This window comes from Spodoptera frugiperda, chromosome 10, assembly GCF_023101765.2.
Source record: "Spodoptera frugiperda isolate SF20-4 chromosome 10, AGI-APGP_CSIRO_Sfru_2.0, whole genome shotgun sequence".
Lineage (NCBI taxonomy): Eukaryota > Metazoa > Arthropoda > Insecta > Lepidoptera > Noctuidae > Spodoptera > Spodoptera frugiperda.
In genome coordinates, this window is record NC_064221.1 from 2259022 (window position 1) to 2280710 (window position 21689).

Consider the following 21689-nt stretch of genomic DNA (forward strand, 5'->3'; position numbering starts at 1 on the left):
GTCACCGGTGACTGACGTTAGCGGAGGATTTGCCTTCAACAGTTTTCTATTGGCAGTCAAAGACTAAAGTGCCGTAGTATTAAACTAAAAAAAGCAAAGTACACTCACGCCCAAAACGTTTACAAATTTAATAAAAAATAACCACTTATCCTATCAACGAGTCAGCAAATAAATCATAACACAAATGACATATAAATATAAAGTTTAAAGAAAAAAAATAGGGCTGCACCCACAAAGAAAAAGATATCAATGAAAAAGTATTTTTTATGCTGGCAATAAATTCTTTTGAACAGAAAAGCGGGCAATAATAACATGTACGCTTCGTTCTAAATTGAGACTAAAATATGATATACGTTTGTTAATAAAAGCATTAAGATATTTTTCTCTTTTTTCTAGCCGTCAAAATCGTCTCGGGAAATATGCCAAGACTTGTAGTCCGGGAGTTGTAATCGTGAATCTGAGTTTTTAGAATTAATTTTTATAATGTCATGAAAATCCCATAGTCAAACTATGGAATTTTAATTAATACACATTTTTATAGTTTATAGGTAAAGGTTTTTAATTAATTTAAAAACTTTTCTTGACATTTCTTCGTAAACGAAACGAAAGTCAAAGTCAAATCATTTATTCCAATTAAATTATATTTTAAGAACCAGAATTCTAAGAAAATTATTCCAAACCAGCTAACGCTGCGTTCCACGAAATGTAATTATACGCACATCAAGCTGCTCATTTTTGTCTTTCTTCAATCGATTTTCATCATTATTACCAAACAATAAAGTTCAAAAGAGTTTACATAGTTTAGGGTAACTTGATCTGCCTGTACCTAAACTATTTATTCCTTAGAGTGTAACAAGCTTTTTGTATTAACATAGTAATGCATTGTTCTAGATTCAATACTAATTTGCCGGCTCATTGGTATTACACGACATTGTAGCTAAACCAGTATAAACTGACCCTCGAATGTACGGGAAGATCATACAAAGCGAGGTCATGATAAACTGGTTCTGTATAGGTTAATGTGAAACCATGTGTGTAATGTACCCGATATTGTAGTTTTACTTTCGAACCTAATTAACTGGAGTATTTTCTTTTTCCTTTTTTTTTTGTTTCATACTTGTAATGATAGATATATTATAAGTATGGTGATAATCTATACTAATCTATACTAATATTATAATCTATACTAATACTAATACTTAATATTATAAAGCTGAAGAGTTTGTTTGTTTGTTTGTTTGTTTGTTTGAACGCGCTAATCTCCAGAACTACTGGTCCGAATTGAATAATTCTTTTTGTGTTGGATAGTGCATTTATCGAGAAAGGCTATAGGCTATAAAACATCACGCTATGACCAATAGGAGCCAAGCAGAGCGGGTGAAACCGCGCGGAAGTAGCTAGTTAAAAATATTTATAGTCCTTGGCTCCCGTCACAACTAAGGTCACAATCAATCAAGTGATCAAACAAATAATTTTATTATAACTTTAGTGGGATATACTAAATCATTATTATGTTATCGGCTTCGCGGTATGCTGCACCTGAATATGAACCTCTAACATGGCTTGAAACTAGTCGAGTTCCTAGTCAAAAAGTTACGTGAGTAAGCCGATAACATAATAATTAACAAATATTTTTGTTAATTATTATGTTATTTAGGGAACAGAGAGTAAAGTTCCCTAAACAAAGGAGGATCCTCCGACCAGGCGAGGTGATCAGCCTGGCGGGCTTTCTGCCCAACTGTTGTTCGTTGGGATTTTCTATCCGTCTTAATTCGCATGTAAACTTCATATGTGCGATGCAGGATATTTGTGACGTCATCCGTTGATTTACTCGTAGATAGTCTATGTGCGACTTCTGTCATCTGTCAATTGTCACTTGTCAGAGAGTCGCCACATCACTCCCCCCCAAGACCGGAGGTCGATCCTGTTGAGACGGCTGTCGATGCTTGAGATGAGCGGTGCCAGAGCCAGTGTAGAATGCCCCTAGTTCCAGTGAGTCGGAACTGTGCCGCTGAATGCCCAGTGAGTCGGGTGAGCGGTGCAGGGTGATACTCCAGTGAGTCGGAGTAGTGAGGCTCGCAGTGTCCCACGGTGAGTCGGGGAATTGATGCTGCGAGGGTAGGTGCGTAGTGGCGTAGTAGTCTGCGTTGACGGGAGGAAGGTGTCCTCAGACCGTGTGCAGAGAATGCTGTGCCTAGACGCTGATGAGGCCGTAGGGAAGAACCAGGCTGCATATCATCGATGTAGCGTGTGGTGGTCCCTGATGAGGCCGAGGATGCTGGTTGGCTGCGACTTGATTACCGCTCAGCGGAGAAGTGATGGGTGAGGGAGATGGCGATAAGGATGACGGTGCTGATCTGCTCCGTGAAGGTTGCTTTCAATCACGTCGGGGTCACCACTTTAGGGAACAGCGAGTAAAGTTCCCTAAGCAAAGGAGGATCCTCCGACCAGGCGAGGTGATCAGCCTGGCGGGCTTTCTGCCCAACTGTTGTTCGTTGGGATTTTCTATCCGTGTTATTTCGCATGTAAACTTCATATGTGCGATGCAGGATATTTGTGACGTCATGCGTTGATTTACTCGTAGATAGTCTATGTGCGACTTCTGTCATCTGTCAATTGTCACTTGTCAGAGTGTCGCCACAATTTTTACAACATTCTGAAATTTTCAGCTGCAGTAGTGAACCTAGTTCTTTAGTGCTCATCATTGGTCCACTAACAGCTGTATATTACGTGGAACTAAAAACATAATAAGCATAAAATTGGTACTAAAACGCCAATAACTTATGTGAACTGGACCGTACCAAAATGGAATGATGCTTTGATATATTTAATAACCCAAGCTGCTTGCCAAACTCATTACACTTATAGACACTAAATCAATAGGCTCCCTTTAAACACATTAAAATGTTTAAAAATACATCTACAATAAAGTCGGTTAAAGTACTAAAGCCTCGCACCTAAAGTCTAATGACAAAGCAGATATTTTTATTAATCTTTAAATAGGGAAGTTTTAAAATGTCAAATTGAATTGTCCATCAGTCTATTCGTCAGTGAAGATAGGTGCTTGTTCTAAAGTGTAGCTTCGAATGGAGAAGAATGAGCAAGTGAACTCCATCATTACTCTGTTTTTTTTGCAAGAATATTATTTGATCTTTGTGTAACAAAACTTATTCTGCAAACCACGCTAGAAACGTTTCAGCTAATCGTGAGATGATTACGGAACATGCCATACATATGTGCAATGTAGGTACATTTACAGGTCACACTGGAAATCTCGTTCTATTTTTGAAGTGGAAAGGGAAAAACTCGAACGTTTTTTATTTAAGAAGATTAGGAACACACAACGCAAGCGTTGTTTCACGCCAGTTTTCTGTGACGCCGTGGTATAACTCCGGTCAAGCCGGCCCATTCGTGCGGAAGCGTGGCTCTCCCACACTTAAACGTAACCTCCTTAAATTAACATAGAAACGGTGCGTCCTAGATCTCCAGTGTAATTTATTTGAAACACTACAAAGCGCCCAAAATAGTATTCTCAGATTTTATGATCTGCAGACAACAAACGGAGTTGGGGTTATAAAAGATTTGTGTATAGGAATTTGGGGCTTGTGTTCCGGTGATGTAGGGTCATTTTTGTTTGGACGTTGATGCTAAGCTAGGTTCAGGACGAATGGTACTTTAATATCAGGTTCCTTGGAGGGATTGTCTGAATAATTTATTTTTCTTTTTTTCTTGTACGTTTTGATGTGAGTGAGTTGTTTTTTGTAGTAGTTGGTGTTGGTGGGTGACAGGTTAGTTGATAAAGATGAAATATGAATAGGTTGCTTATGGGCAGACGTGGTCCGTCGGAGGCCGCATCATCACTTACCATCAAGCGAGATAGCGGCCGAACGTCGACCCATCAAATGTAAAAAATATATATTGTTATGTAGGTAAAACTATATAGGGATGATGACAGAAAATTGAAAATCTATTTAGTCCGTCAGTTAGGCGATGAAAATATAAGCCACGTATTTTTTTATTTCATCATATAAGATAACAATATTTAGATAAAACGAATCGAAGTTCAGGAGTGAGGGCAAATACGTCACTTCTATGTATAAAATGTATCTAGAAGTGACGTCACGCGATATTTCAAATTAATACATCTTCGAAAGTATTTGTGTCGGTAAGAAAATAAAAAATACGTGTCTAAATGTTTTAAAATAAATTACAAGGCGGACATATAAAAAAGAATTAGTCATCTACGCTACTGGCGTTCCATTGTCTCTACCTATCCCCATGGGAGACAGACGTGATTTAACCTATTTTCACACTTCAGGCCCCTTAAAGACTTGTCGAAAATAAGTTAAACTTCAAACTCAATTAGGACTTTAGTATTCAGAAAGTATCTTTGTGATTTGAATGTAAAATATTCATAGCTTGGGACTTGAAACACAAGGGGACGTGGATTTGATGTCTAATTTGACAATGGAGTACCAATTTTTGGATAATACTGATTATTATAACGGATAAACGTGACGGTGGTGGGGTGCTTATTGCCGTTTTACGTTCTTTACGACCAACTAATTTTTACGCACCTCGCGCGCACTGATTTTGAGCATGTATTAGTACAACTGCCAGCGTCGCATCCTACCAAGCGCCATATTATATCTGCAGCCTATATACCGCCGCGTTCTCCCGGGGATCTTTATTCGTCTCACTTTGATATGTTACAAGATATATTTAGTGACGTCAGTACTGACACATTTTATGTTATAGGTGACTACAATCTACCAAACATTGACTGGCTTGATTGTAGTGGATGTAACTATGTGGTACCTCAATCGAATGATAATATTGGCGTTTATCTGGGCAATTTTATTTCTTTTACAAACAGTTTTCAATATAACACACAAAAAAACAACTTGGGGCGTATTTTAGATTTATTCTTGTCGAACGTTAATTGTGAAACAAAACTTTGTGCTCCATTACTGCCGCCTGATAATTATCACCCTCCTTTCTCAGCGATTACTTCACTCGCTACAGTTATTTCACCTATGAAGCGCCACAAATCCACTAGACACAATTTCTATAAAGCTAATTATGAAATAATAAATAATGAGCTGAGTAAGATGGATTGGAATCAATTGCTTGACGAGCTGACTGCAGAACAATCGGTTAACGTATTTTACAATCATATTTACAGCTTAATTAAAACACATGTTCCGCTTACTAGGCACACAAGTTCACGTTTTCCTATGTGGTTTTCTCCTGCCCTTATTCGCATATTCAAATCCAAAGAGAAATCCTGGCTTAAATGGAAAACATATGGGAATATCTCAGATTATGAAAGTTTTTCAATACATCGTAAGCGTTTTAAATCCGAATCTGTCAAATGCTTTGAAAAATATATAAAAACTGTCGAGGATAGTATACCGCTAAATATTAAACACTTTTGGACTTATGTTTCCAACCGAAAGGGCAGGGCGGTAATACCAGCAAACATGTATCTAGATGACGTACACTCGAGTGATCCTATTGAAATAAGTAATATGTTTTCGACTTTTTTCACTTCAGTTTATGAACCTTCTAATTTTGATCCCACAGTGTGGCAGCCACCAAACGTATTCGCAGATAATGCGTCTATATTTTCAGATATTTACTTGTCTAAGGACGTTGTACTTAAAGCAATTAAGAAATTAGATTTGAATAAGGGACCCGGTCCTGATTCTTTACCACCCATTTTTTTAAAAAAGACCGCAGAATGTATAGTTTGTCCTCTCCATATAATATTCAACAAGTGTTTACGTGTAGGAACTTTTCCCGATATTTGGAAATGCGCTAATATCACTCCGGTCTTTAAAACTGGGGACAAACATGATGTAAAAAACTATCGTCCTATTTCGATATTGTCTATTTTGTCGAAGCTTTTCGAGGGTCTTGTGCACAATGAATTATATTCACACATTCACCACCTTATTTTAAGTGAACAGCACGGATTTGTTAAACGTCGTTCGACCAACACTAATCTCCTGGTATTTACTGACTTTTTATTAAAAACCATGGACGATCAAATTCAAATTGATGCTATTTACACAGACTTTCGGAAGGCTTTTGACAAAGTAGACCACAAACTACTTTTAGATAAAATTGCCTTCAACGGCATCCGAGGTAATCTGTTACGTTGGTTCATGTCATATATTTTTAACAGGTCACAAAAAATCGTAACAAATGGCTATCAGTCCAATTCCATTGTCGTCAGTTCTGGTGTGCCCCAAGGCTCAATTTTGGGGCCATTGCTTTTTGTCCTATACGTGAATGACATAAAAAAATGTTTTACTCACTCTCAGTTTCTAATGTATGCAGATGATATCAAAATTTACAAGTCTTGTAAAAACATTCAGGATTGTCAGTTACTACAGGAAGACTTAGATAGGCTTTCTCGTTATTGTTCGAACAATAAATTTCAGCTCAGTTTACCCAAGTGTAATGCAATAACTTTCACAAAAAATAAAAATATTATCACACATGATTACAAGCTAGATGATATGATTCTAAAAAAGTTAGCAACATAAGAGATCTTGGAGTCACAATGGATTCTAAATTGCATTTTGATGTCCATATTGATAATATTATTAATAAAGCGTATCGTATGTTTGGCTTCGTATTGCGATCGTCAAATGACTTTAAAAGACCGTCTACTTTCTTACTTCTATATAAAGCTTTAGTTCGTTCTCAATTGGAATACGCAGTCCCGATTTGGAGTCCCATTTTTGACGTGTATAAAACTAAAATAGAAATGGTTTAAAAAAAAATTCTTGCGTGCCACGCACTATAGAACCGCACACTCAAAGCTATCATACAAACAACTGTTGAAACGTTATAAACTTCAGAGTTTGGAGTCTAGACGCAGTTTAATGCTGCATGGTTTATGTAACAACAAGTTTGACTGTCCTGAAATTGCAAATAACATATGTTATATTGTACCTAGAACTGTGATGCGCCGAGAGGCGCGCGTGCCCCAGCTGTTCCACACTGCAAGGTGTAGAACCCACGCGGGGGCACGGGCGCCTCTCCGACGTATGGTAGATACGTATAACTCACACTATATAACCCTTGATATTTTTGCACTTCCCAACTTCAAGTTTAAAAGAATGGCCACTGAAATTTTATATCCCTAAACATGTAATTGTAGATATTTACATATGTATATATTTTACACCTTTCTGTTCCATGGTCGCACGCACCTATTTTTCTTAATTTCTATTGTATTATTCCGCGGACATTAGTGTGGGTTACACATTTACCTTTTATTTTCTATACCTAGTTTTTTTTTTAATTATATCTGAAATGTGTACATAATTGTTTTATGTCCCAATAAAGAAAAATAAAATAAAATAAAATTATAAAGAATGAGACTGTGGCGACACTCTGACAAGTGACAGATGACAGAAGTCGCACATAGACTATCGTCACGAGCAAATCAACGGATGACGTCACAGATATCCTGCATCGCACATATGAAGTTTACATGCGAATTAACACGGATAGAAAATCCCAACAAACAACAGTTGGGTAATTCCTCTTTTCTTTTTTTGTTTAAGAGTGTGTTCTTTTGTTTTTATGATCGATGTATTGTTTTTTCACTTTTGAGCAATAATCTATTTCGTTTAGTAATCTTACTTTGCTAGCTACCAGAGTTGGTACAGAAGTATTAGTTAAGGTACCGAACCGTGTTTTTAAATTACTTTATTACTTTTCCCCGATGACACAGGAAGTAAAATACCTATAACTCTATCCTAGTATGCCTCTCTGGAATTGACGCCTAATGGAGAGATTTTTTACTTCATTTTAGTTTTAAGTTATACAGATGAGTTAGAAATAACATATTATTTCTTCCCAAATTCGAATACGAAAACACAAGATTCAACGTCTATTTAGTATTTGATATCATGTCACATATCACAGACATTTAACTAAAATAAATTTGTTACACTTAATATGTTTTGTATTTTGCACGTTTTAATCCTTAGGTAATAAAGTTTTTTATTGTTATTATTACATATTCAGTTCCTCTCAACAGAACTTCGCAGAATCTTGAATAAAAGGCCATTATTATCAAGTTTTCTTTCGAAGAATAGTTAAAAAGCGAGTTAATTAGAAGAATCTTCAGGAAACTTACAAAGTTTTTAGATCAGTTGCATCAACGCAAGCGTACTGAACTTTATTACTAGACTTTTAGCTTTCCACTTAGTGCTTACTTCATAAAAGTCTTCAAAAACTATCTAAGTTGGTTGGTATAAGTGCTTCAGAGAGTAAAAAAGCAAAAAGATTTTTTGGTTGGACCATTTAAATAGGTCTGTAACTATACATCGGGTAAATTTTAAGTTCAAAAAATATCGAAAACTGAAAAATCCCAATAATACTTTACTCGACCCGAAAATCGAACCCGACGACTGTTTATCTGACCAGTTGTATTTGTGAAAACTCAACCAACAAGGCGTACGTGGGTAATAATCGTTTGAAACGTATGAATTGGCCCTTTGAGCTCGAATTGCTTTGACAATGTATATTAATGTATTTACTATCCATAAACACAAAAAAAAACAACCAATTTTCCTACATTTCCATTCATGATTACAAACAAGTCGTAATTTGATTTGTATTTTATTTCTAATACCAAATACTTTTACACACATTTAATGTGTGTGTTCACCGAATTGAATAAGTTTATTTCACAATAAAATCCTTAACTAGAACCGTACACAATAAAATACTCAATTTATACACACGAGAAATAAAAGTAGCCATTAAACTTTACGTGTGCGATTGTCCAGACACAACAGCACAACATGCTATACTAAACTGACAATAGTATATATAGGATTTACAACTTTATCCCCCTAGTAATAATGCTGAAAATCGCGTAAACAGTTTGGGGTATGTTGATGTGCTGCATCTATACAACTCAACCCTTCGCGAAAACACGTTTTTTATGTTGTATTAAATACAGATTTATAGCTTTTTATTTCCATCAACATTATCTAAATACTTTTACGAGCGATAAATATATGAAAAACAAAAATAAATAAACGATGTTCCTAGCTCCCGAACTATACGGACATTTGTAAAAATAGTGTCGACTCGTACCAAACTCGATTCTCGAGCAGTTTATTGCTGGCCACAGGCGGAAAACAACCGACTTTCCCGCCGTTCCAAATTTGAATACTCCGTTTCGGAATTCGAAATTTGTGCGTTCTTTTTTTCTAGTGTCAAAAGTTTATTTTTTTTCGCTGTAAGAAGCTTGGTGTCGAATTTTTTTTGTCAGAGGTTTTAGTCGATTTTGTTTTATTGTGAATTGTGGTAGGATTTTTAGTGTTTTCTGTGTTAAAAAGGTTTTGTGTTAAGTTTGTGGACTGTATTGTGTTAGTGCGTTGAATATTAAGAGATATTTTTCGGGATTCTAAGGAGATAAAAGGTATCTATTTTATTTTCTTTGTAAAATATTTTTGTAGTACTTTTTCTCAGTCTTATAAAAAGTCTGGTTCCCTTACCTACTTTTCACTGCTTAGGTATCAGTAAGTCATATGTGTACTATATGTATGTATATGACATAAGTCTACTTTAATAGGGTGCGAATGCATTGCCATATATACCGGCAATAATTTTAAATTTTGAGAAATGTTTGAAAAATCAAAATCACTCAATAATACACGATAGTCACACTTGATCAAGTAATTAAATTTATTCATTTGTTTTATTACAAAACCGACTCTACATTGTTTCGTTATGGTCATTGGTCATACAGGTGTTGTAGTAAAGAATATTCTTTGCTGTCTATTTTCATGTGTCTTCCTAGAACAGATAATAAAATACTTGAAAGTAATGTTTGTGACATTCAAATTATAAGAAAAGTTTGTTACGAGTTGAATTTTTAACTTTTCCAAAAGATGTTTGTGAGATGTGGATGTTATTCTACTGTTTTAAACATTCCATGAAGTTTTTTAACTTTTTAAAACCTTGTTAAATCTTTAAATCCTAACATAAGGATTTTCTCTTGTGTCGTGAATGCGAAACATACAATTTCACATACACATGATCCAGACCCGAAACAACATTTTATGAATCACACAAAGAAATGATCTGTGCGAGAATCTAATCCGCTACCCATTACACGGCAGCCAGTTTGCCCAGCTGTCCAGTGTCTGTCCAATGTGCAGTTCCTTTAGCGTACTCTCACAATACCCGCGGGAGGATCAGGGGTGATATAATGTGTTCTATTCTGGCGTTACCACAAGCTATTTAATTTACAATGCAATATACGCCCAATTAATACATAAGCCCGAAAACCATTGAACAAAATTCTAGCTCCCACTTATAAATTACCCACTTTCGTCCCACTTAGCGGCGGCAATGTTGCCCGAAGTAAATAAATAGCTTCGAAAAGGCTCTCCCCTAAATTGGGGTAAATTTCTTAACTGAAGATGGGATGGTGAGCATATTTCCTTATTCCGCGCGTCTCGTTAAGAGGTAGAATTAAGTGGTAATGTGCTTGATAAGAATGATAAGATCGCTTCTCTGAGTTTGTTTGTGACGTGACTTTGCCTGTACGGATGATGTTTTGGTAGTGTGGATTTTGATTTTGAGTAAATATAACACTGTACAGTTATTTACTATGCAGTTGAGAAAATAAAGATACATTCGGTAAAGTTGCGGTTTGGTTGGTTGGCTACTAAACCGATAGTCGGTTTAGTAGCGGTTACAGAAGATGTGGCTTTTTTTGAATAGTAATAGCTACTGTCTCTGTACTTAGTCAATCTTTATTTTTATTATAACTATCGTGAGATATACATTATATATAAATAATAACAAAAAACTAAAATTGTTAGTATATATTAGTAAGCTATAAGACGTCGCCGAGACTGCGCACGCTTCTCTTGATGAAGAGTCCCTCTGTAACTCGAAAATAGTACCTAGTTAGCTTTTGTCCATTAATATACGTGAGAAAATCGTGTCTTTTTTTAATTAAATTTTTATTGATCAGGAATATAAAGCTTTATTTACTAGTCAAATTACAATACACACTGCATACTACGTAACAAAAACAATACTAAAATTGGGTATCGATTACAAGACCTGAAGCTGCGGACTGTGGGTTACCGGGAAGGAACGGGATAGTTTTTAGTCAGTAAGGCGGTAGAAATCAATTGATGATTTTCCACCCTAAAAAAAGTGCTCAAAACCTCAAAAGCTCAAAATCTTTGAAAATAACTAAACTACCAAGACGGAAGACCATAAATACCTAGTCTATTATAATTTACTCGACCGTGGATCCCTAATATACGCAAATGCCAAGGGCACTATAACAATGCATATTGTATTAAATTTAATACAATTGTAAATTCATTTAATAGTTTATGTTATATGTTAGTACAATAAGCATTGCCTGCCAAGACCTATATCTTCCTACAACGCTAAAATATACAAGTTCAGTGGCAAAAGGTTTATAAATTCTATTTCATGAACAAAATATATAACAATGCGTTTTATACTCGTGGATTGGGTAGATAAATTTAAACATAGTTATTAAGAAAATTTGTTTTCTATTTTCGATAATTTCGCTTTTTAATTTTCATACTTCGGCACGAATGGGCCGGCTCGACCGGAGTGATACCACGGCCTCACAGAAAACCGACGTGAAACCACGCTTGCGTTGTGTTTCGTTGTGTGAGTGAGGTTACCGGAGGCCCAATTACCCCCCTTCCCAATCTTCCCCATCCCCATTCCCGAACAAAAACCCTTAAATTCCTAACTCCCAAAAAGCCGGTAACGCACTTGTAAAACCTCTGGTGTTTCAAGTGTCCATGGGCGGCGGCGATTGCTTACCATCAGGTAATACGTCTGCTCGATTACCGGCATGTTTCATCAAAAAAACCCGAAAGGGCCAGGACGAACTCGACATCTATGACAAGGATTGGCCGTAAATGGCTTTACACAGAAAGGAGGTTTGCCAGCAGTAGGACGATCATGGCTGAAAACTAAAGTAAAACTTTTTATTCACAGACTTTTCGTCCAATCATGTTTTTATTTAGTACATTAAAAATTTTGCATTTAAGAAACTAATTACTATTTTCGCCAACCACCCCTAAACCATATATACCTTATTAAAAGTTACTTACGTTCCGTACCCTAAACTAACCCCTTACTTTGTCACTTTTAGGTTGGTGACTTACTCTAACCCAAAGTAGTTTTAACAGAAACCATAAAATGCATTGTCTTATATATCATTTTAGTACGGGAACGTACAAATATTAGAAGTCGTAAACTAGAGTCGTAATATCGAAGGAAACTGTACTCAAATATTACGACCATACGTCATAAAATAGCATATACAATATCACACCACACATCTTACGATGAGTTAAGCATAGATAGGAATAGTGGACGACATACTTGCTAGTGACATGGCATCAGTGCTCTCCGATAAACTTGAAACTTTAAAACTGCGATCTCCAACCCAGCTTAAAAATATTGGCATACCCCTTTAACGCCACCTCGCCTTGGGCGAGGCAAGAGGGAGTTCGGACTCTAGCCCCGCAGTTCCGGATCGGGAATTAGCCCTACTGTAGTGGTCTAGCTCTTTGGAGCGCGCGGAACGCGTTACGCCGTACGCACGGTTCTGGTTCTGGTCGGGCAGCGAACTACGCTTGCTCACCGTCCGCAGACCCACTGCTATTATACCTGACTAGAAATTTTACCTTATTAGGCTTAGTTTGCACCGTGTACCGATGTAACTGTCGTTGAAGTCGAGGGGGAATCAGCGTCAGAAACATCGTACAACAATCACGGAACCCCTTCACTTTGAAAGACGAAAGACATTGTCAGACATTTACTGGACAAATATCTCTTTAAATCCAAATTCTTCTGTTATTAAAAAACAATAGCCATTAATACTGTATACTTAACCAAGTCACGAAACTATAACATGTCTCACCTCAGAGCTAACAATTTGTACCTACACATGAAACGACAGACTGAATGGACAGCCACTTGCAATATATTTAGCCATATTAAATGTCCGTCCGTCGGTCATAAACTAGCCGTGACGTCATACATACGTGTGCCAACTCCACGCGACTGACATTTCCTTAATGACAATTATTTGTTCAGGTTTCATTCTGAGAAATTATTGAAAGATCTGAAGCGTAACATACGTGGTTGAACGTCACATTCATGTACATTTGAAATTGTAGACATGTGGATAGACCACCCAGTTTTATTAGCTATTAGAATTTAAGATATTAAACTTTTTGGCAAGTAGATTAGTTTTGTGTAATAATTATTGTGTACAATATTAAATTTACTAAGGTAAGGCATAAGTCACATAGGTGTGAGATGAGCATACTCGACTAGTTTCAGTGTTTTTTTTAAGGGGGCAAACTCATCCAATTACTTCTAACGCCTTGGGTGAGGCGAGGGAGTGTCGGACTCTTACTGACTAAAAACTACCCTGTTTCTACTCCTGCTTTCCGAGTCGGAGCCCAGGTAAACCCTAGCGGGTTTCTCAACACTCTTATGAACCCCAAACTCGCTACCTAGCGGGTAGTACGAAGCTCTAGAGTTTTAGTGGATCATGAATGCATCTTTATGAGCCCCAGTCTAAGCTTGAAACTAGTCGAATGACCTCGTCACAGTACCGTAATCAGGATATCATTGACACAGTAACGAACTAATTAATTTGGTAAGTAGAATTCGAGATTCTAGATAGGTAAGCTAAAGATTCAGCTAGACTATCATCAGCAATAATATAAACATCTTACCCGCCCACTATTATAAGCAAATCCAACTAAATATTATACATATTCACGTCTACATTCCCCTTTATTTCTATAATATTATACCACATCTTAAGTACCTACATGATGTACAATTTCATTGGCCAGCAATCCACACAAGCAGTGGCCATTCATAAAAATAAAAGACAATCGGTCGTGTTGTCTGTCGCCTGTTTCGATGCGACAGTGCGCGTGTCATGTCGCCAGTGAAATATATGACATAGATATATGATGCGCCAACTGTTCTGTGTGACTGACTGACGGGTTCTTATGAATTTAACTGGTGGATATTATGATGCTTGTTTTTGTGGAGGAAAATCGTGCTATGACTTCTCTTGCGTTAGGCGAGGCGTGAGGGAGTGTCAGACTCTTACTGACTTAACAACACCTTCCTACTTCAAAAACACCCCGTTCCAACTCCTGCTTTTCGAGCCGGAGCATCGGTAAACCCGCTAGGTAGTCCGTAGCTCCAGGTCAGCATCAGCCCACTGGGCCCCGTGTGTTGAGGTCTGATGGCTAATATTATGATGTTTGGTTTCTGTTTTCGGTTTTATAACATTTTTTTCTGTAATAGAGTGTAACAGAGTCTGGGAATACGTCTGATATAAAGCAATAGGTTCATGCTTTTATTTAATTTTCATAGGGTTTATACTGCCTACCGCGTAAGAATATTTTTTTGGCCTTAAAATGGAACTCGAAACCATCAAAGAAAAAGCTGCTGCCCAGTTGCTATAAAATGTGTAATTTCTTTGCCTCTTTTTAAACGACTTCAAAAAAAATGTACGCGGTTATCTTGCGTTTGACTGAACAGATTTTGCAATTTTCAGCATAGTATTTTTCAGACTTAGGAGAAGACTTATTTAAAATTAAATATCTAATAGCATTTTTATTCTTTCCAGGTACAGCGAGTGAAAAGTGAGTGTTATAAGTGATGAGTGTAAATTGAGTGAGTGAGTGAGTGAGTGAGTGAGTGATGGAGGCGACGCCGTTGCCTCTGGAGGTGGACGAGGAAGGTCGGCCGCAGCAGGGATCCTCGACCGGCAGCGGATCTTCATCAGGAACTGGATACTATGCTCATAAAAACGGTATGTGGGAACAATTATTTGTAGTTCATTGTCTTGTGGATACTGAAATAGGATTTTTTTCTTTAGTCATTTGTGCGGAATTTATTTGTCTTTAGGATTTTGTGAGTCTAATGCGTCATGGGTTTCATATTACAAATCAGCACCTAAGGTTAAGTCTTTGACTGCCAATAGAAAACTCTCCGCTAACGTCGGTCATCGGTGACCACCACGGCGTTCAATGTGTTAACGCCTACTTATCCGGAGCTGCGGTCAACGAAACAGATTATAGGGCACCGGTTCAGAGGAAAGGGAACGTGGTGGTTTTAATTCAGTAAGAGCCTGACTCTCTCTTTCGCCTCACCCAAGGCGGAAAAAGTCATTGGATGAATTTCCATTCCAATTTGAAATTCCCCCTCTCAAAATAAAAATTAGCGCCTTCATAGGATCTTTATAATTTTGTACTAATAATACTTGCCCTGAATCTCGAACAAACTCGCCATTTTTTTGTCGTTGTTACGTAGGGTATGACGCCACTGATGTATCATATTTTTTGCTTTTCCATTACATTACATTACATTTTTAGTTTATTTCTTAGCCTACATCAAGAAAATCAATCATACCAAAACAACATCATTCACGACACCAAAATAGCTTGTTCTAACAAGTTATTAAAACTAACTTATGCTCAAACTCAAGTTATAAGTGTTAGAACTATGATTACAAAGTCATTAAGACGAGATTTAAGTATGATTATGGCTAGAAATTTATATTATTCTCTGGTTTTGCTTTCGGTAATCCAGAAACTAACATAATGATAGACTTTGAGGCGACATAACCTGTAAATTACTTGAAAGTCAACACGAAGCTCGTTTTATCAGATTCAACTAGGGTATAGTCACACGCTGGCGTTTGTAACTAAAAATACTGTTGTTTTTAAAGTGAATAACATGGGAGAGTTATACTTCAGCACGAATGAGTCGTGCCGTGAAACAACGCTTGACCAATCTCTTCTACAAAAGTTCAATTATTTGTGACTACCCTGGTGGTTGAAGATGTCCCTCAACATCAATGATTGCTTACCATCAAGTGATCAGTGTCTATTTTTTAGGCTAAAAATCCTAAAAAAAAACATTGTGTTTCATTGTGGTACAAGCACCCAAATCCACTAGATCATCATCATTATCATCATCATCATCAGCCGAGAGACGTCCACTGCTGAACAAAGGCCTCCCCCTTGGTCCTCCACGTAGAACGACAAGTCGCCACCTGCATCCACTGGCTCCCCGCCACTCTGACGATGTCGTCGGTCCACCTAGTGGGAGGTCTGCCCACGCTGCGTCTTCCGGTCCGCGGTCGCCACTCAGTCACCTTCCTGGCCCAGCGGCCATCAGTCCTTCGAGCGACGTGGCCTGCCCATTGCCACTTCAGCCTGCATATTTTGAGAGCTATGTCTGTAACTCTTGTTCTTTGGCGAATTTCCATATTTCGGATTTTGTCGCGCAAAGATACTCCGAGCATAGCTCTCTCCATCGCGCGCTGGGCGACTCTGAGCCTTTCTAAAAGGCCAGCAGTTAGGGACCATGTCTCGGTACCGTACGTCATCACTGGCAACACACACTGGTTGTACATCCTAGTCTTCAGACACTGCGGGATTTTTGACGAGAAGACTTCATGTAACTTCCCAAACGCTGCCCATCCGAGTTGGATTCTTCGGGCGACCTCTTTCTCGAAGTTGGACCTACCTAGCTGGATGATCTGACCCAGGTATGTATAGTGGTCTACAACTTCGAGTATATCGTTCCCAACGATAACAGGTATAGGTGCAACATGGACATTTGACATGATTTTCGTCTTGTCCATGTTCATTTTAAGACCCACCTGTTGGGAAACGGTATTGAGGTCGCTGAGCATGGTGTTCAGGTCTTCCAGCGACTCTGCCATTACGACTATGTCATCGGCGAAACGGAGATGAGTGATGTATTCGCCATTAATGTTGATGCCGCGTCCGCTCCAGTCCAAGAGCTTAAAAACGTCCTCCAGTGCGTTCGTGAACAGTTTTGGAGATATAACGTCTCCCTGTCTCACGCCCTTCCGCAACTGGATTGGCCTCGTAGTCTCTTCCTGGAGTCGGATGCGCATGATGGCGTTGTTATACAAACACTTCAAAACCTCGATGTATCTATAGTCGATGTGGCACCGCTGGAGAGACTGCAGCACCGCCCAGGTTTCGATTGAATCGAAGGCTTTCTCATAGTCCACAAACGCCAAGCACAGTGGTAAGTTATACTCCTCGGTTTTCTGTATAACCTGCCGCAGCGTATGAATGTGGTCTATGGTACTGAAGCCTTTTCGGAATCCGGCTTGTTCGGGAGGCTGGAAGTCATCAAGCCTGCGTTCGAGACGGTTCGTGATGACCCTCGAAAACAGCTTATAAACATGGCTCAGAAGTGAGATAGGTCTGTAGTTCTTTAGCAGACAGTTGTCGCCTTTTTTAAAGAACAGAACCACCACACTCCGTTGCCATGCTGCCGGCGTGATTCCCTCGAGTATGACGGAATTGAATAGCTTCTGGAGGACTAAAAGTATCGGTTTTCCACCCGCTCGCAGAAGTTCCGACGTGATTCCGTCATCGCCCGGCGCCTTGTTGTTTTTAAGCTGTTTGAGAGCCATCCTAATCTCGTATAGGCTGATGTCTGGGATATCCTCAGTGTAGTGCCGCGTCAGTTTAGCTCTTGGGTCCCGAGCTGTACCGACGATGGGTTGCCGTGTTGAGGTGTATAACTGTCCGTAAAACCTCTCGAGCTCTCCGAGGATCTCGGACTTCGACGAGATGACGCTACCATCCTCGGTTTTCAGCCTCGTCATTTGGCTTTGCCCAACAGACGCATTCTTTGCGAAGACTTTTGAGCCCTTGTTTCGGTCAATTAAGTCTCTGACTCTTGCGGCGTTATAAGCCCGCAGGTCACGTCGCATGTCTTTCGAGATTCGTCTATTGAGCTTGCCGTATTCAGACATATCGACTGAAGACTGCAGCCTCATCTCGCTACGATCCACTAGATCAACAGCCTATAAATGGCCACTGCTGACCAAAGGCCTCTTCTCGCACGGAGAAGGTTTGAGCATTAATCAATACCCTTGCTCAATGTGATATGGTGATTTCCTTAAATTTCCTCATGATGTTTTCCTTCACCTTTAGACAGTGGTGTCTAAATATGCTTTTATTTTAAGGGAGAAAATCATCCAATGAGTGTCAGACTCTTACTGACTAAAAACCACCCCGTTCCTTCTCCTGCTTTGAGCCGGAGCCCCGGTAACCTTTTACGTTGTCCGCAGCTCCGGAAATATAACTCGGAAAAAGTTACAATGGTACTTTGGCGTTGGTAGGTTTTAAACCCAAACCACAGCCCAAACCCTCATGCGCGAGGAGGTCATAAAATGCGGGCTCTTAAACCTCCAGGCCATCACAAAATTTTTACATACGGATATACTGACATGCAATTCAATTAAGATACATTTTTGGTTGATTGAAATAAGTGCTGTAAGTTTGACATTGGTAAGAGTCCACACGTGTGGTCTCGCCCTTACATTTTATGAGCTCAGCGACCGAATCAAAAGCTATGAAGTAATGCTAGATTTCCAAGATTACTGTCGATACGGTTTTCGGGTCAAATTTTCGTCGCAAAATGTCGTACGAAGTTATAGTGTGGAACTGATTTGAGTTTTTGATAAGTTCGTGTCTTACTTTCCTCGTTATGTGTGAGTGTGTGTGTATGTGTGGGTTTTTTATGGTCTAAGGTGGTAAATGAGTAGGCGAATCACCTAATGCTAAGCAATCGCCGCCGCCCATGGACACATTGGACACCCGAAATAATAGAGGTGTTACAAGTGTGGTACTGGCTTAAGGGCTAGGAATTAGGGAATCGGGGATTGGAAAGATTGGGAGGGGGGCCTCCGGTAACCTCACTCACACAATGGAACACCACGCAAGCATTATATGTTTCACGTCGGTTTTTTATGAGGTTGTTATATTTTTATATAAGAATTTGTATTAACATTAGTACCTAAGACAAGATATTTACCATGTTTATTTATGTCTATGAGTTTCCGATGTTCTGATATTAGTGACCATGTCAGCTTAAAAAAAAGAATTTGTAGTTTAGGACGGTCAGGCAGCTTCACTAAGGGATCAATTGATAGACATACTAAATTGGTTATTTAACTTTGAAAAGTGACCATACATACATCGTACATAGGTACAAAATGCTTTGACTTTGAAACACCTGTACGCCAAACATTTACTTCACTGTACATATGCCTACATATCGAGCTATACAAAACCAGTTTATCATGGTCATGCTTTGTATCATCTCTCCATACATTCGACGGTCAGTTTATTCTGAATTTGTATAACTTGATGTTTCGCCGTGTGTATACGTACTAAAACATTGTTTCCACGAATGCTGTCATCAAATCGCCATTACGTCGTAATGATATACGAGTGTGACTTACTTTCAGTTTGTTTGTTGAAGGGTGAACAAATTAATGTTGTATATACATATTGTTATAAAATTCTGCTACGTAACTTTATGAATTTGATTCCCAGAAGGGAACATATAATATGACAGACTGAAGTATTCTGTACACGACTTATAGAAATAAAGGGTTTTTTAGTTATAACAATGGGTTTTCTAATAACTCAGAGAGCCCCGCTTCGGCACGAATGGGCTCGGTCGAAGTGATACAACGGTTTCACAGAAAACCAACGTGAAACAACCCCAAACCCTAACCCCTAAAAGGCCGGCAACGCACCTGTAACGCCTCTGGTGTTTCTGGTGTTCATGGGCGGCGGCGATTGCTTACCATCAGGTGTTCTGTCTGCAGCCTATCCCATACGAAAAAACAAGTATTTAATATATTGTTGTGATCGTGTTAGGCTAACATTCACGGTAATAAAAACATAAATAATCCAAACACATTTAGATTTAAAAATCTATAACAACAAATCTCACAAAAGCTTCGCTAAAATATAACATAAATTTATTTTACGTGAACACAATAAAACACACGAAATTTGTAAAATAATAAAATAAATTACGACTAAACACGAAAATAAATATGTGTTTATTAAAATACAACACATTTTAACACGTGTTAGAATGCGAATAAAAGGAGTAATAAAAATATTTTTGAAATATATGAGATTTGTGTGTTAAGTGTGTATGGAGCTCAAAATTGAAAATTTTGTAATGTTAGACATTCCACACATCACATCAACAGCCTATAAGTGGCCACTGCTGAACAAAGACCTCTTCTCGCACAGACAAGGATTATTAAAATCGGACCAGTAGTTCAGGGGATTAGCTTGTTTAAACAAACAAACTCTTCAGCTTTGTGTATTAGCACAGAGTATAGATATAGATAACGTAAAATTAGCTCAAGTCCACTTCGAACCTACGACTATAAACTCAACTGACTACAAAATCAGACGACATTAATTATTATGTTATCGGCTTACTCACGTAACTGTTTCACGAAGAAGTCGACTAGTTTCAAGCCATGCTAGAGGCTCATATTCATGAGCAGCATTTCGCGACACACGACGCGGCGATTGTCGCGCTGCCACTTTAGTATATCTCACGAAAGTAATAATAAAAATAGTAAAGTAGTTAAAAATAGAAATAAATATTCTACGAAACACCATTTTGTTTTCAAAACCATAATTCTGTCATGAAATCCGTTATTTTAGTTCGGAATTCAAAGAGTAATAGTTCAAAAGTGTCGTAATTAACAAATAAATCAAAATTAATTCGACTATTATGTCGTCTTTAGATTAAATCGGTACAAAATACGAGTCGAATCTTGGACTCTGCCATGTGTCATTGAGACTAATGGCCAATGAACATTGGAAAAATCCCTTCAATTTTCTACCTATGACAGTGGTTCTCAAACTTTTCTTTAGTTATTTAAATCTATTTAATTTGTTAATGCAACATATTAACCTAACATAAACTATCGGAACCGATTTCAACCCGTGAGCTACACGTGTTAAAGTGTGAACCTCCATTATATTAAGTCGGGTAATACACCTAAAACCTCCATAGTTTAAAAAAATACTATGCTGAAAACCGCACCAAACTTGGTTTAGTTAAACGCGAGATAATCCCGCACAAACATACATACAGGTCAACTGAGAACCTCCTTTTTTAAATCTGATAACGCAGAAATATGTCTTTCGGTTCTCTACACATGTAATGAACTTTATACCTCTTGCTTGAATATCGATCTTACATACACTTGGTCAACAAGACAAAACTTAGAAAAAATATTACATAGTGTAGAATATGATTAGAACATTTTTAAATCGTACGTAGTGAATATTTTTACTCTTACGGCCAACTGTTTGGGAAGCACTGACCTACTTGATATATTTTTATAGTCTTTGATATCCCATGTTGAAATAAAAAGAAAGATAAATCCGACCCTATTCCATTAATCGGATTTTAAACTGTATTTCTTTGTGTATAAAGCTGTAAGTCCCATGAATGAGTTCAGCGATTAAAAGAATTAAGAGATCCATGAAAAGATAATCTGTATTTTCAATCTTATTTGAAATGAGATTAGATTGGAATTTGATTGCTTTTGTTTGATAATTCAAATGATTTGTTTCTTGTGTTAGTCTTGAAGACATAACATAATGCCTGTTAATCCCTGTAGGAATAGTACAGACATATAATCCGTGCTATTTTATTATAGGTACTTACCTACACCAAACATCATCCTTTAGGTATTTCCAACTCCATATTTGTACGAA

The 21689-nt window shown here is 38.0% G+C and overlaps 1 protein-coding gene across 9 annotated transcripts in view; it reads left to right on the forward strand.

Annotated features, from left to right (window-relative positions):
- LOC118277442 (KH domain-containing, RNA-binding, signal transduction-associated protein 2) overlaps window positions 1–21689 on the forward strand; it is a 338249-nt gene that overhangs the window by 178342 nt on the left and 138218 nt on the right. For 4 of the 9 annotated variants that reach the window (XR_007705665.1, XR_007705666.1, XM_035596231.2 and 1 more), the window contains exons 1-2: window positions 9142–9457; window positions 14714–14899. The exons of 1 other annotated variant lie outside the window; for it this stretch is intronic. Coding sequence is in view for 5 of the 8 variants with exons in the window: in XM_035596231.2 (XP_035452124.1) it covers window positions 14788–14899 (112 nt within the window). In the remaining 3 variants the exon portion in view is untranslated. Of the gene's footprint in view, window positions 1–9140; window positions 9458–14713; window positions 14900–21689 lie in introns of those variants that run through there. 4 more of the 9 variants (XM_050696225.1, XM_050696226.1, XM_050696224.1 and 1 more) reach the window with 4 other exon arrangements.